Source organism: Eretmochelys imbricata, chromosome 1, assembly GCF_965152235.1.
Source record: "Eretmochelys imbricata isolate rEreImb1 chromosome 1, rEreImb1.hap1, whole genome shotgun sequence".
NCBI classification, from domain to species: Eukaryota; Metazoa; Chordata; order Testudines; family Cheloniidae; genus Eretmochelys; species Eretmochelys imbricata.
Window position 1 is genome coordinate 305220529 of NC_135572.1, and position 14240 is coordinate 305234768.

General features: G+C 45.9%; 1 protein-coding gene across 4 annotated transcripts in view; it reads left to right on the forward strand.

The window, feature by feature from the left end:
• Positions 1–2113: 2113 nt before the first annotated feature.
• GXYLT1 (glucoside xylosyltransferase 1) overlaps positions 2114–14240 on the forward strand; it is a 72748-nt gene continuing 60621 nt past the window's right edge. For 2 of the 4 annotated variants that reach the window (XM_077834061.1, XM_077834040.1), the window contains exon 1: positions 2114–2410. In XM_077834061.1, coding sequence (XP_077690187.1) covers positions 2193–2410 — 218 coding nt within the window. In that variant the 5' untranslated portion in view covers positions 2114–2192. Of the gene's footprint in view, positions 2411–5007; positions 5126–14240 lie in introns of those variants that run through there. The other 2 variants (XM_077834045.1, XM_077834049.1) reach the window with 2 other exon arrangements.

Sequence of the window (14240 nt, forward strand, 5' to 3'; positions counted from 1 at the left end):
TGATCCACCGGTGCTTGCAGCACCACTGAAAAGTACCCCTTGCGATTTACGTACTGGCTGCCAAGATGCTCCGGTCCCAAGATAGGGATATGTGTTCTGTCTATCACCCCACCACAGTTAGGGAATGCCATTGCAGCAAAGCCATCCACTATGACCTGCACATTTCCCACACTACCCTTGATAGCAGCAGCTCAGTGATTGCGTTGGCTACTTGGATAACAGCAATCCCCACAGTAGGTTTGCCCACTCCAACCTGATTCCCGACTGACTGGTAGCTGTCTGGCGTTGCAAGCTTCCAGAGGGCTATTGTCACTTGCTTGTGAACTGTGAGGGCTGCTCTCATCTTGGTATTCCTGCGCTTCAGGCAGGGGAAAGCAAGTCACAAAGTTCCATGAAAGTGCCCTTATGCATGCGAAAGTTTCGCAGCCACTGGGAATCATCGCAGACCTGCAACACTATGCGGTTCCACCAATCTGTGCTTGTTTCCCCGGGCCCAGAATCGTCGTTCCATGGCATGAGCCTGCCCCATTTCCACCAGGATGTCCAAATTGCTGGGGCCCATATTTTGAGAGAAGTCTGTGTCCATGTCCTCATCACTCTTGTCACTGCGCTACTGTTGCCTCCTCGCCTGCTTTTGCAGGTTTTGGTTCTGCACATACTGCAGGATAACGTGCGCGGTGTTTACAATGCTCATAACGGCCGTGGTGATCTGATCTGGCTCCATGCTTGCCGTGGTATGGCATCTGCAGGAGAGCAGAGTTGCAGTGGAAGCGGTGGCTGACGACGGATGCCACGAGAATAGATATTTATAGAGAATGATGAGAGGACCTGTGAGGTACATTCATGAAAGCAGGAGAGCAGAGTTGCAGCGGAAGCGGTGGTTCAATGACCCTTAGCAATCCTACTGCACAGTCTGCTGAAAGCAGTGTGGCATCTGCATGGAAAAAAGGTGTGAAAAGATTGTCTGCCATTCACAGAGGGAGGGGTGACTGCCGACATGTACCCAAAAAACACCCGTGACAATGTTTTTGCCTCATAGGCATTGGGAGCTTAACCCAGAATTCCAATGGGCGGCAGAGACTATGGGAACTGTGGGATAGCTACCAACAGTGCAATGCTCTGAAAGTTGACGCTAGCCACGGTACTGTGGATGCACTCTGCCGACTTAATGTGCTTAGTGGGGACACACACAATCGACTGTATAAAATCGCTTCCTAAAAAACTGACTTCTATAAATTTGACCTAATTTCACAGTGTAGACATAGTTTACCTAGTTGACGTGCTAACTCATATGGACACTAAAACTCTACTTTGTCTTCACTAGGATTTTACCATGTGTTGACTTAAGGCCACATGTTTTTTTCCCTAATGAAGGTTGAATAGCGGGTCAGATTTGTGCGCCGCGGCCGTAATTTCCTAGCAGCTACTTTGCAAGACAAAAGCTGTGATTTTTTTGCCTTAAAGGGAACCGGATCAGCCTTTCACCACCACCACAGCAGCAGGGAAAGCAATCACCCAAGGAAAGGATTCAGAGTAGAGTAGCAGCCGTGTTAGTCTGTACCCGCAAAAAGAAAAGGAGGACTTGTGGCACCTCACGAAAGCTTATGCTCAAATAAATTTGTTGGTCTCTAAGGTGCCACAAGTCCTCCTTTTCTTTTCACCTAAGGAAAGTTGTTTCCCCCCTCCCAAAGGGCAGATCATCTCTGCTAGCATCACCTAAAAGTCAGGGAGAAGGGAAATTTTGTGTTTTTCTTTGTATGTTGCAAGCGCGGCCACTGTTTCCCGACTCTGCTCGACTGGAAACCAGCAGCTATTTAAGGCTGCAGCAATTAACACGGCTTTTGAACGCACGGCCTTGGGTGGTGAGACGCACACCCTGAGCGCGGTGCAAGCGCCCCCGTGTCTGACTGCCCCTGCCACGGCTCCCTTTCTTCCCGTTCCCCCTTCTACCTCAGCTCCTCCGGCCTCCCCCGCCGACCCGTCATCACCTCGCCCTGCGTGGCGACACTCGGGCGCCCCCTCGCCTTTCCCCTCTTGCCCCCGCCCCCTGGCTCCTCCCAGCCCCGCCCCCTCCCACACGCAGGACGCTGCTGCCTCAGCGCCACGGTGACCCCAGCGCGGGGCTCGCGCTGCCGCTGGGTCCGGGCTCGCGCTGCCCGCGCTGCCGGTTGGGCCCCGGCCGCCGGGGCAGGATGCGGCGCTACGTGCGGGTGGCGCTGCTGTGCCTGGGCTGCGGCTTGTGCTCGCTGCTCTACGGCTCCAGCCAGCTGGCCCTGGAGCAGGAGCCTGGCGGGGGGAAGCCGCAGGCCCCGGACCCCGCCGCTCCCGTCCGGAGACAGCGCGCCGGCGGCGGGAGGGCGGCGGCGGCGGCGGGAAGCGCAGGCCGCGGGGAGCCGGAGCTGCCAGACAGGTACGGATTGGCCCCTTCCCCTCCGCCGCGGGGGGGCCGGGCTCAGGGGCTGGTGCTGCTGGGGCTCGTGTGGAAGAGCCCCCGGGTGTGCGGGGATCCGTGCGGGCGGGCTCGGGCCGTCCCGTCCTCCCTGCACCGTAGCGGTGTTAAAGGACCCGGGCTGCGGCTCCAGCCCCGGCATGAGCGGCGCTGTCCTGCCTGGCGGGGGCCGCTGGGAGCCCTGGCGGGGTGTTCGGGGGACGCCGCCCGCTGGGGATCGAGCCGCTTTTCAACAGGAAAGTTTTGAAGACACTTTTCAGGCCCTGGACCCCGCCAGCCTGGAGATGGAACAGTCCCGCCCCGGGCTGCGGCTTGGCTTGTCCTCTCGTGGCAGGGTGGAAAATCCCCCGCAGAGGCGGGGGAGAGATTCGCCAAGGTCTCTGCCCCTCAAGGAGCTGCTCCTGCGTGGAGCAGCTTGCGGGACTGGTACCCAGCCGGCCACCCAGGAGAAACGGCGACGGGGTCTCAGTACAAATCCCCAAAGGACCCCTGAAAGAGGGGGGCAGTATCTTCTCTCCCATCATAGTTATAGCAGCCGTTCTCAAACTGTGGGTGGGGACCCCAGGCCTGGTGTTAGAGGTGTTTGGGCCTGGGGCTGAAGCCCAATCTCCACCACGCCGGCCGAAGCCCTGGATGGCAGGGCTCAGGTTACAGCTTCCCCCATGGGGCTGAAGCCCTTGGGCTTCAGCTTCTCCACCCAGAGTGGTGGGGCTCACCCTTTGACTTGTGTTCCCCTCAACCTGGTGCGGCAGGGCTCAGGTGGGCTCAGGCTTTGGTCCCTCCTCCTGGGGTTGTATAGTAATTTTTATTGTCAGAAGGGGGTCGTGGTGCAATTAAGTTTGAGAACAGCTGAGTTATAGTAATTTTGTAGGGTGTAGGATGAAAGGGATAAGGTTAGTTTAGCTTGGATAGGAAAATTACGTGTGCTTTGTAGCTTATGTAGGTGGTTAAGCAAATTAATAAGGCCTTGAAAAATAGCAGGTTCATGGGGTAGGAGGAGGGTGGCATCTAGTAAGACAAGTTTTTGGAGGATGCCAAGCTTGTTATATGGCTAATAAGACAAAAAGGAGGCTTCTGGGTAAACGGTCTGTAAATTATAGAAGACTGTTTAGAAAATGATTCTTACAGACAAGTATTTTTTTTAATCTGATAAATGTATAAGATCCTCCCATACATATGTTATCTTCCCACAAAGGCCCATATTTTAAGATAAAATGCTAGGCGCAGCTAGTTTTAAGATCCACACATTTAAGATAATTTGAAAGAGAGAATCCCAGCTACCATATGTTTCAGATATCAGAGTAGCAGCTGTGTTAGTCTGTATTCGCAGAAAGAAAAGGAGTACTTGTGGCACCTTAGAGACTAACAAATGTATTTGAGCATAAGCTTTCGTGAGCTACAGCTCGCTTCATCGGATGCAGGCGGTGGAAAATACAGTGGGGAGATTTATATACACAGAGAACATGAAGCAATGGGTGTTACCATACACGCTGTAACAAGAGTGATCAGGTAAGGTGAGCTATTACCTGCAGGAGAGTGGGGGTGGAGGGGTAGATGTACAGGTGAACGAGCCTCTGATAGTGTGGTTGATGTGATTAGGCCCTATGATGGTGTCCCATGAATAGATATGTGGATATAGTTGGCATTACAAAAGGTTCCCTCCCCCGCCCTCCTGCTGGTAATAGCTCACCTTACCTGATCACTCTTGTTACAGTGTGTATGGTAACACCCATTGTTTCATGTTTTCTGTGTATATAAATCTCCCCACTGTATTTTCCACTGCGTGCATCCGATGAAGTGAGCTGTAGCTCATGAAAGCTTACGCTCAAATAAATTGGTTAGTCTCTAAGGAGCCACTAGTACTCCTTTTCTTTTTCCAGCTATATATGTTGTTTTAGCCAAGGCGAAGAAAGGGGTCGTACCCAAACAGGCCAAAACTTGTTTTGTAGCTAAGCTAATAATGGTCAATATGGAAATATTGTTTTAGCCCTATATAAAGGAGCAAGGCTTGTTAGGGGTTTTTATCAGATCCTATCCGAACATGTTGGAGCAAGCCAGGATGAGTGTTATCCCTGGGACTGATCCTTTCTTGAGTATTCTGATCAAATGCTTCTGAATGTTTGTTACTGTATGAATGTAGTAATTGCTTATTATTTAGACATTTAGTATTTATACAGTTGTTCTATTTGTCCTTTTTATTTAATAAAGGAATTACTGTCTGATGGTACCCGTATTCATAAAATTAATTATAATTTCAACATCTTGGTGCCCACAAAAGGATACCACTGACATTAATTTCAGTTGCTCTAAATGCTGCCCCACTTCTCCCCCAACAGAGAGTAGTGACCTATCTTCTGGGGCCACTGTAGAGTTCTCTCGTAGAGCAATTTAGTAACATAAGGGAAATGAGGATGTACTTTAGGTACCTCTGTAGAAGAATTCTTGGCAAAGCACGATGTAGGTGCATTGAATGCCATAAGTAAATTGCTGAATACAGAGGTGAAGGTTTGTTGAATGCCGTTGATATTTTAAATGAATTTATGATTGAAATGGTTTAGGTGGTGTATATCCATGGTGTGATGAATCATTGCCACAGACTTAAAGTCAGCTGGAAAGTGGGGGAAGAAGTGCAGTGATGACCTGGGTGATGTCTGGCACTGGCTGTTCGCTGGCATGGTAAGCTGTCCAGGAAATGGCTTGATCTCCACTGAAGGTATCCAGGCTTGCAGGTGGCTTGAATAAGTAAGGCAAAAAGCATTCTTCTTGCAGGGCTTGGTAATCAGTTGGCAGTCAGTCTTGATTTCAGCATTTGCAGTAAGAATGGGAGCATTGGTTTTCTGGAATTATGAACTATGTTGTGTACGCAACAGCAGCGAACAGACCACCATGAAGTTTTAGAGGACAGACTATTTCTCGTCCTCAGTGTTGGGATGCGCTGTTTGCCATGCTGGTAGAAATGGCTAACATTTTGTCATAGGAGATGGACAATCAAAGTTTTAAAATGGTATCTGCAAGCTCCCTTTTTAATGTCTCTGCATGAAGTGTCAAACAAATGAAGATTGTAAAGTGGTGGTCCTCACATTTTTGAGGGTTGTCTCCCCATTCCCCTGGGGCTGGGAGTGGGGCCATGGCTTTGGGGGAAAGGGGGTGATGCGGACAAGGGTAAGGCCCCTGGCTGTGGCCCCAGCCTGGGCCGGGAGTGGGGCCTGTGGCTAGGTGCGGCTCCACTCCCAGCCTTGGCCCCAGGCTGGGAATGGAGCAGTGGCTGAGGGCTGGCATGGGCTCAGGAGCGGAGCTGTGTTGAGGCTGGTGATGGGGCCAGGGGTGGGGCTGGGAGCCAGGGACGTAGCTGGGGGCAGGACTGGAACAGAGCTGCAGGGGGGAGGAGCTGGTTGGTACTCCCTCCCTGCCCCTGGGGAGCTGGCTCAGGCCCCACCATGGCTCCCAGACGTTCCTCCCTGCTCCCTTAGGGGGGTGTGCCCCACATTTCAGGGACCACTGTTGTAAAGGCATTTCTTGAGCTTTGTCGTGGTACAGACTTTTTGTTCCTTCACAGCGATGGATGTTGCTATTGTACTGTAACTGTTGTGCCAAAGTGAGGGTAGCTGGATGAATGGAAACTTGTAATGACTGAGTTCTGATGTTTTTGGACCATCTGAAACCTTGGACATCGGCGCCAGCAGTGACTTGCGCATAGCTTTTGCTTCACATCCTGTGTTAGATGATCCAGTAAACTGTTTTCATTTGAATCATGTCTCTTTGAATGATTTTAGCTGTTTAGGACAGGTGAAGTACTTCTTTGTCAGTCTTTCTCATATGCTTTTTGGAGGACATGTCCAATATCCTTTCTGGAGGCAAGGAACATGGGATTTTAGTTCAATGCTGTGAATGTGCCATCCAGGGTCATCCCCTCACTATGTAGAGCCTTATGAGATCTGCTAGTTTTTAAATGCTTAAACCATGCCTTTATTCCATCTTGTCTCTTCAGTGTATGTGGTCAGTTAGTTCATCAAGGGGAATCCCATGCAACATCATCTTGTTTTTTCTGTCGGTGTTCTTCTTCGTGACTTTGTAGAGAGATACCAAGCATCTTGCATGATACTTTGCCTTTTGGGCTACTGTGTCCCCTGCACTTAGTTTTGCAAGCAAGTACTGGTCTTTTAGCTGAAATGCACACTGGCAGACTTAACTCTTAATGCCAAGGGTAGAAACTTCATTGAGGTCTTCTGATGGTATCCACAAAAACTACGAGTCTGGTGACACCTGAAAGAGTAACAGATTTATTTGGGCATAAGCTTTTGTGGGTAAAAAACCATATGCCCAAATTAGTCTTTAAGGTGCCACCGGACTCCTCGTTGTGTTTGTGGATACCAACTAACACGGCTACCCCTCTGATACTTCTGATGGTATGTTCATTTCACAAATAAAACAGGCTTCTTTTTCTGGATAGCACTTGTGTTGGGCACTTAAACGTGTGTATTTGCTCCGCAGTTTGTCAGCTTTCAGAGTTGTTGTTTTTTTCCCTCAGTCTTTTTAAGTTTGGTCCTGTTAACCTTGATGTAGCAGGATTTGTGCCAACATCCATTGTTCTTCTTTATGGTTATGATATTGAAAAGACTAATCTAATTGGCATATGTCCGTGAATATAGAAAGTGCGTTCAGCTTATGAAAATGTCTGAGATTTTCTACTAGAGTTTGATAGCCAAATCCAACATACTCTTTTTGATTCTGCTGGATTAATCAACTCTGGACCCGTGTCTCCTTAGACAAAGCACATGCTTGCTACAGTCAGTAGAGGAATGGGGTTTCTTTGTTGATGGACTTGGCTCTTGAACAAGCTTGTATCTTTTTGACATGTTTGAAGCAATAGTAATAGCCAGTAGTAATCTAATAACTTTTGATAAGGTGTGCAGTTAATATTACTGAATCACCAAGCAGCTTTCACACGACCAAAGTAGCATCTAAAAGGAAAAAGAGAAATGATATTAAATTCTACCAAGACCACGTTGACAATCAAAAGTAGTACAAAATGTGTCTTTGCACCGATTATAAGGTCTTGTTGAAGCAAAGCCAAGAATACACTCCTTGTATGTCCAACTGTAAAACAATGTTATTTGCCAGTTATGACAATGTTGTTAAAATGGCTGCCACAGCCAATATGCTATGAATTGGCAATGGCCCCATTTCTGAAAAGCTTTATTAGGTCATGCTCTAAGACTGTAGCAAATGTTATGCTTTTATCATGAAACCCCCAATTACTTTTTTTTTTAACAACTCTGATTGGCTAGTAGTGCAAAGCAGGTTGCTGGATAATTGGGTGAAATCTCGTAAATTACTGTGCTAAGGAGCTGTTTGTTTCTAAGGCTACAGAAACCAGGAGAACAGGATGACTGGGAACTAGAAAGCATATGGGTGACGTAGAGAGAAGTGAGAGATAAGGAGGGGGAAAAAATGAAATGGTGGAGAGGACCAGCAATGAATTTGGCCTAGAAAGCAAAAGCTGCTGGGTTTTTTTTCCTTGCAGTTATAATTTAGGATGCTGTAATATTTTCTGCAGAAAGCATTACATCTGCTGCAGCATTTAGGTGGAATGTTTGGAGACCAGGTACAAGTTCTAGAGTCAGTTAAGTTTGCAGGCAATGAGTTCAGTGAGAAACTAGAGAAAGCAGTTGCAGAACATGTAGGGAGCATTTTGTCTCTGACAGAAGTGGAGAATCTAGAACAGCGGTTCTTAGCTTTAGGTTATTACCTTGGAGGGTCTTGAAGATACAACCAGTTCCCTCTCCCTTCCCCCCCTCCCCCTTCAAAGAATCTATAAGAACTTGTTTTGCTGCAGAAGAAATATCTTTGAAGCTGACCAGCAGCCAGTTCTTGCAATTGCATTGGATTGGCATCACTGAATTGGTATTTGCCCTGATAGTATCCCAGCTCTGATGGAAAAACACAGCAACCTTGAGACTCAGATTTCAGTCATTTGCACCCTAAACCATGCAGCAAAGAGGATGCCAGTGGAATTGAAGAATGTATTGGATAAAACTGCAAGTTATGAGCTTTTTAAAGATAAATCTGCTAGTGCATCTGTCTTTGTTTTATGTAAGAAAAAAGTGCACTTAGCTTCAGCAGCTCCTCTCAGAAGTTAATTTGCTTTCCCGTGGCAAAATCTCAAATTTCTTTGTTTGAGCTCAGAGGATGCAAGATTTTTTTTTCTTCCCTTACTGATTGTAGCTCTGCCATTTCTGAATACTTCACTCCCCATTGTTGGCTTGCTGTCAGTGCTTTGTTTCAGGGGCAGAACATGAAAATCCTCATTGATTGATAAGGTTGAAATCTTTATTTGACTACTTGCTGAAGCTAAATTATCCACCACACTCTTCTCAAACTCCTGGATGTCTATGAAGGAGAAATACCCAGAACTTTAAGTAAAGCTTTGAGAATACTTGTGCATTTTGTCCTGACTTAGCTCTGTGAATCAGGCATTTTTGCTTTGATTTTTTTTTTTTTTTTTGAGAACTCCTTGCTGTTAAAACACATCCTGCTCTCACCTCTCTGATGATGACCTCTGCTCTTGCCTGGCAAACACTGAGCCTCAGGTACAACATCTTTGCTTATTAAAGCAGGCACAGCACTTAATGAATTCTTTGAACTTTTTTGATCATGACACCTTATTATTCTAAACCTTATAAGTATCTTCTGCCAAACGTTTTCCACTAATTTTCAGATAGTTTTATTTGATTATTGGCTTTTGTTAACTACTTTTTGATGGTTAAGTCTTTAGAAGGCATACAGGAGATGTGAACTTGCAATCTGAATTTCACAATTTCTTGCATCTGCAAAGGGTTGTGGGATATAATAGGATGTGGTGAGAACTTTTTTTCTCTAGTCATTTGGTGGGTTGCAGACAAAAAAAAGTGGAAACAAATGCTGTAAGTGAATTATATACCAATGATGTACATGCGTATATATACATGCACAGTCTCTCATCCCAAACAAGTAATGGCACTTGAAGATTGCAGACAGAAGTCAAAGCATCATGACAGCCCTTTCTTTCTTGTATTGCTAAATAGCAGGTAGGGAGGTTCTGATATGGAAAAGGCTGATTAGAATAATGACTAAACTCACCTTCCTTTTTGTTATCCTGCCGCTTTAGCTAGACAAAAAGTGGCTAGCTGCAGCTGAGGAATATATTGATCTAGACTAGAGACTTTGGAAGGAGGAAGCCCTTTATGTCCAGGGCTAATAAACAATTGCTGTCTTGCAAGAGAGCATGTCATAAATATAAAGGGAAGGGTAAACCCCTTTAAAATCCCTCCTGGCCAGAGGAAAAAAAAATCCTCTCACCTGTAAAGGTTTAAGAAGCTAAAGGTAACTCACTGGCACCTGACCAAAATGACCAATGAGGAGACAAGATACTTTCAAAAGCTGGGAGGAGGGAGAGAAACAAAGGGTCTGTGTGTCTGTCTATATGCTGGTTTCTGCCAGGGATAGACCAGGAATGGAGTCTTAGAACTTTTAGTAAGTAACCTAGCTAGGTATGTGTTAGATTATGATTTCTTTAAATGGCTGAGAAAAGAATTGTGCTGAATAGAATAACTATTTCTGTCTGTGTATCTTTTTTGTAACTTAAGGTTTTGTCTAGAGGGATTCTCTATGTTTTGAATCTAATTACCCTGTAAGGTATCTACCATCCTGATTTTACAGAGGTGATTTCTATTTACTTCTATTTCTATTAAAAGTCTTCTTGTAAGAAAACTGAATGCTTTTTCATTGTTCTCAGATCCAAGGGTTTGGGTCTGTGGTCACCTATGCAAATTGGTGAGGCTTTTTATCCAACAGTTCCCTGGAAAGGGGGGGTGCAAGTGTTGGGAGGATTGTTCATTGTTCTTAAGATCCAAGGGTCTGGGTCTGTAGTCACCTAGGCAAATTGGTGAGGCTTTTTACCAAACCTTGTCCAGAAAGTGGGGTGCAAGGTTTTGGGAAGTATTTTGGGGGGAAAGACGTGTCCAAACAGCTCTTCCCCAGTAACCAGTATTTGTTTGGTGGTGGTAGCGGCCAATCCAAGGACAAAGGGTGGAATATTTTGTACCTTGGGGAAGTTTTGACCTAAGCTGGTAAAGAGAAGCTTAGGAGGTTTTTCATGCAGGTCCCCACATCTGTACCCTAGCGTTCAGAGTGGGGAAGGAACCTTGACAGAGCACCTCTAGTCAAGCTCTGTTTCACACATGGAGTCAACTAATTCACCTTAACAGAAGCCAGTATCCATCTATTTGATGGATTTTGAAATCATTGTAAGTCCATAAAGGATTGTGTTCTTCAGATGGTCAAAGAAACAGGTTTCTAGTGTGCCTTGCAGTTCCTTAGAAATCTCTTAGAAGAAGATTCTTGAGGTTATACTCTACATTTCCGCCCCCCCTCTCCCCGACCCCCAAAAGTGCGAGTGTACTATCAATCAAGATGTGGACAAGTTAATGCTACAATCCCTGGAACTGGTTGTAAAATGAAAGGGACACATTGAAAGATAATGAATGACAGGAAGATTTTCATGACAACCTTCTACCCAAATCTATTTATTCCACAAATTGGTTCAGGAGAATGATGGTTGTCTAATTTTTATTTCCAGTAGGTTTATGCTGCAGTTTGTCACCTTGCAATTTCAGAACATAAGAATGGCCATATGAGGTCAGACCAATGGTCCATCTAGCCCAGTATCCTGTCTTCTGACAGTGACCATTGCCAGATGTTTCAGGGGAAATGAACAGGACAAGGCAGTTTTAAGTGATCCATGGCCTGTTATCCAGTCCCAACTTCTGGAAGTTGAAAGTTTAAGGACACCCAGAGCATGGGGTTCTGTCCATAACCATCTTGGCTAATTGCAACTGATGGACCTATCCTCCATGAACTGCTCATTCTTTTTTGAACCCAGTTATAATTTTGGCCATCACAATATCCCGTGGTGATGAGTTCCAAAGATTTACTGTGTTGCATGAAGAAATATTTCCTTATGTTTGTTTTAAACCTGCTATCTGTTAATTTCATTGCGTAACCCCTGGTTTTTGTGTTTATGTGAGGGGGTAAATAACACTTCTTTATTCAGCTTCTCCACACCAGTCATGATTTTATATCATATATATATCCCATACTTACTCATTTCTTTTCTAAGATGCAGTCCCAGTCTCTTTAATCTCTGCTCACATGGAAGGTGTGCTATACCCGTAATAATTTTTTTGGCCTTTCTCTGTACTTTTTCCAGTTCTAATATCTTTTTTGAGATAGGGTGACCAGACCAGCACAAATCCAGGATTTCTCACCCCCCCCCCACAAATTCACTCTCCTGTAGCTTTGGATGGGCTATTACCAGCAGGAGAGTGAATTTGGGTGGGGCGGGGGGAGCGGAGGGTGAGAAAACCTGGATTTGTGCTGGAAATGGCCCAACTTGATTATCATACACATTGTAAGGAGAGTGATCACTTTAGATAAGCTATTACCAGCAGGAGAATGGGGTGGGAGGAGGTATTGTTTCATGGTCTCTGTGTATATGTCTTCTGCAGTTTCCACAGTATGCATCTGATGAAGTGAGCTGTAGCTCATGAAAGCTTATGCTCAAATAAATTGGTTAGTCTCTAAGGTGCCACAAGTACTCCTTTTCTTTTTACTAAAAAATTTCTGTGCTGTTCATTTTTGTGTCCTTTGCTAGTTGCTCTTCATATTCTTTTTTGGCTTGCCTAAATTGTACTTTTACATTTGACTTGCCAGTTTGTCCTTTTCTCTTTTCCTTAGTACGCTGTGACTTTCAATTTTTAAAAAATGTCTTTGTCTCTAGCCACCTCTTTTACTCGGTTGCTTTAGCTATGGTGGCATTTTTTGGGCATCTTACTGTTTTTAATTTGGGGGTATACATATAGTTTGAGCCACTATTGTGTTTTTATAAAGTTTCAGGGTGCCAGCTTGTGGTGGTCTGCCAACACGTGGGTAGGTATAAAGTAAGGTGGTACCAGAAGCAATGATCTCCTCTAAATTATGCAACTGTCCAGTTGGACAGACTATTTAGCTTCAATTAGAGCTCATGAAAGAGACTCAGGCCTTGTCTACGCTACAGTTTCTTTTTTTTTTTTTTTTGACAAAAGTCAGGTTTTGTTGGCAAAACAGTGGAGGTGTACACACTGCAATGCTCCTTCTGCCACAAAACTCTTCTGCTTTGGTGACAAAATGTGGCAAAGTTATATCGACAAGGTGTTAGTGTAGACACTATGCTTGGTTATGTCGCTGTAAACGGCCTCCAGGAGGCCCATCCTGACCACTCTGGCCGGCAGTTTGAATGTCTCTGTTTTGCATTCAGATACACAGGCATCTGACCCTCCCCCTTTCAGGGTCCGGGAATTTTTGAAATTCCACTTCCTGTTTGCTCGGTGCGAAGAGCTCACTTTGCATCTTCCTGGTTGATAGGGGCTCCATATAGCAAACGCTTTTCCCCTTGAGTTGTTAGATCTGTTGGCATTGTGGGAATAGGGGGCTCCACTCTAGGCATAGGAATTTTGGTACCTACAGTCTTATTTCTCGTGGCATATTGGATAAGAGCTACGAACGGGACATCCATCAGTGCTGTGCAAAGATAAAGGAGATGAGGCAGGTATACCAGAAGGTAAGGGAGGCAAACTGTTGCTCTGGTGCTGGTCCAAAGACCTGCCACTTCTCTAAGGAGCTGGACAGCATCCTCGTTGGCGATCCTACCTCCACCGCCAAGAACCTGGTGGATACTTTGGCGTGACTGGAGATAGCGGACAGTGGACGAGGAGCTCGAGTTGGCGGATGAGGTGTAGCACATGGCAGAGTTGTCCAGTAGCGTGGTGAGTCAGGACCTCTTTTTCACTTTGGAGGGATCTAGCTAGTCCCAGCAGTCTGTTTCTGGCACGCATGCAGGAGAGGAGAGCTCTGGTAAGTGATCTTTTTGAGTTGATACTGCTCAGTTATATGAGGTAGAGCTGTCCTTTGCCCTGTATATTCTAGAAGTGGGTGAAGGGATAGATATGTACAAGACTATCTGTGTTCGTGTGTGTTCCACATTCAGTTGTGGAGCTAAGCAGTGTGGCATAACAGTGTGTTAATGCACACCAAGATTTCACGGGAATCCTCCAGAGAGATCTCGAGGAAATTTTCCTGGAGGTACTTGCCAATCCTCTGCCGAAGGTTCCTTGGTAGAGCTGCTTTGTTCCTTCCCCCATTTTAGGAAACTTTCCCGTGCCAATCGATAATCACTTGTGCAGGGACCAAAGTGGCACATAGGCGAGCAGCATGGGGACCAGGTCTGAAGCTGCATGCATGCAGAAGATGCACCCTTGCATCCTTGCCCTCAGGAATGAGGCATCGGCTTCAGTGACACACACACATACACCCCTGCCTGTGGAAAATGGTGGCAGAATTTACAATGTTGTCCCTAGTCACCTGCAGTGATCCCCTTAAAAAGCCACCTAGAACCTTTCCCAATCTTGTGCCCCCACCCCAGGCCAAACTCACAATGTTTAGGGTTCAGAGTAGCGGCAGTGTTAGTCTGTATCCCCAAAAAGAAAAGGAGTACTTGTGATACCTTAGAGACTAACAAATTTATTTGAGCATAAGCTTTTGTGAGCTACAGCTCACTTTATCGGTGTTCGCCAAGTTGTGTGCTTACCAAGGGACAGTGAGAAACTGATTCATGTGTAAAAAGAGGGGTATTTTACAATAATGATTTGATGCTGTGCATGAACTAACAGTCATGCTTCTGTTTGTTGTGACTTATGGTTTTGCAGATGTTGCCTTC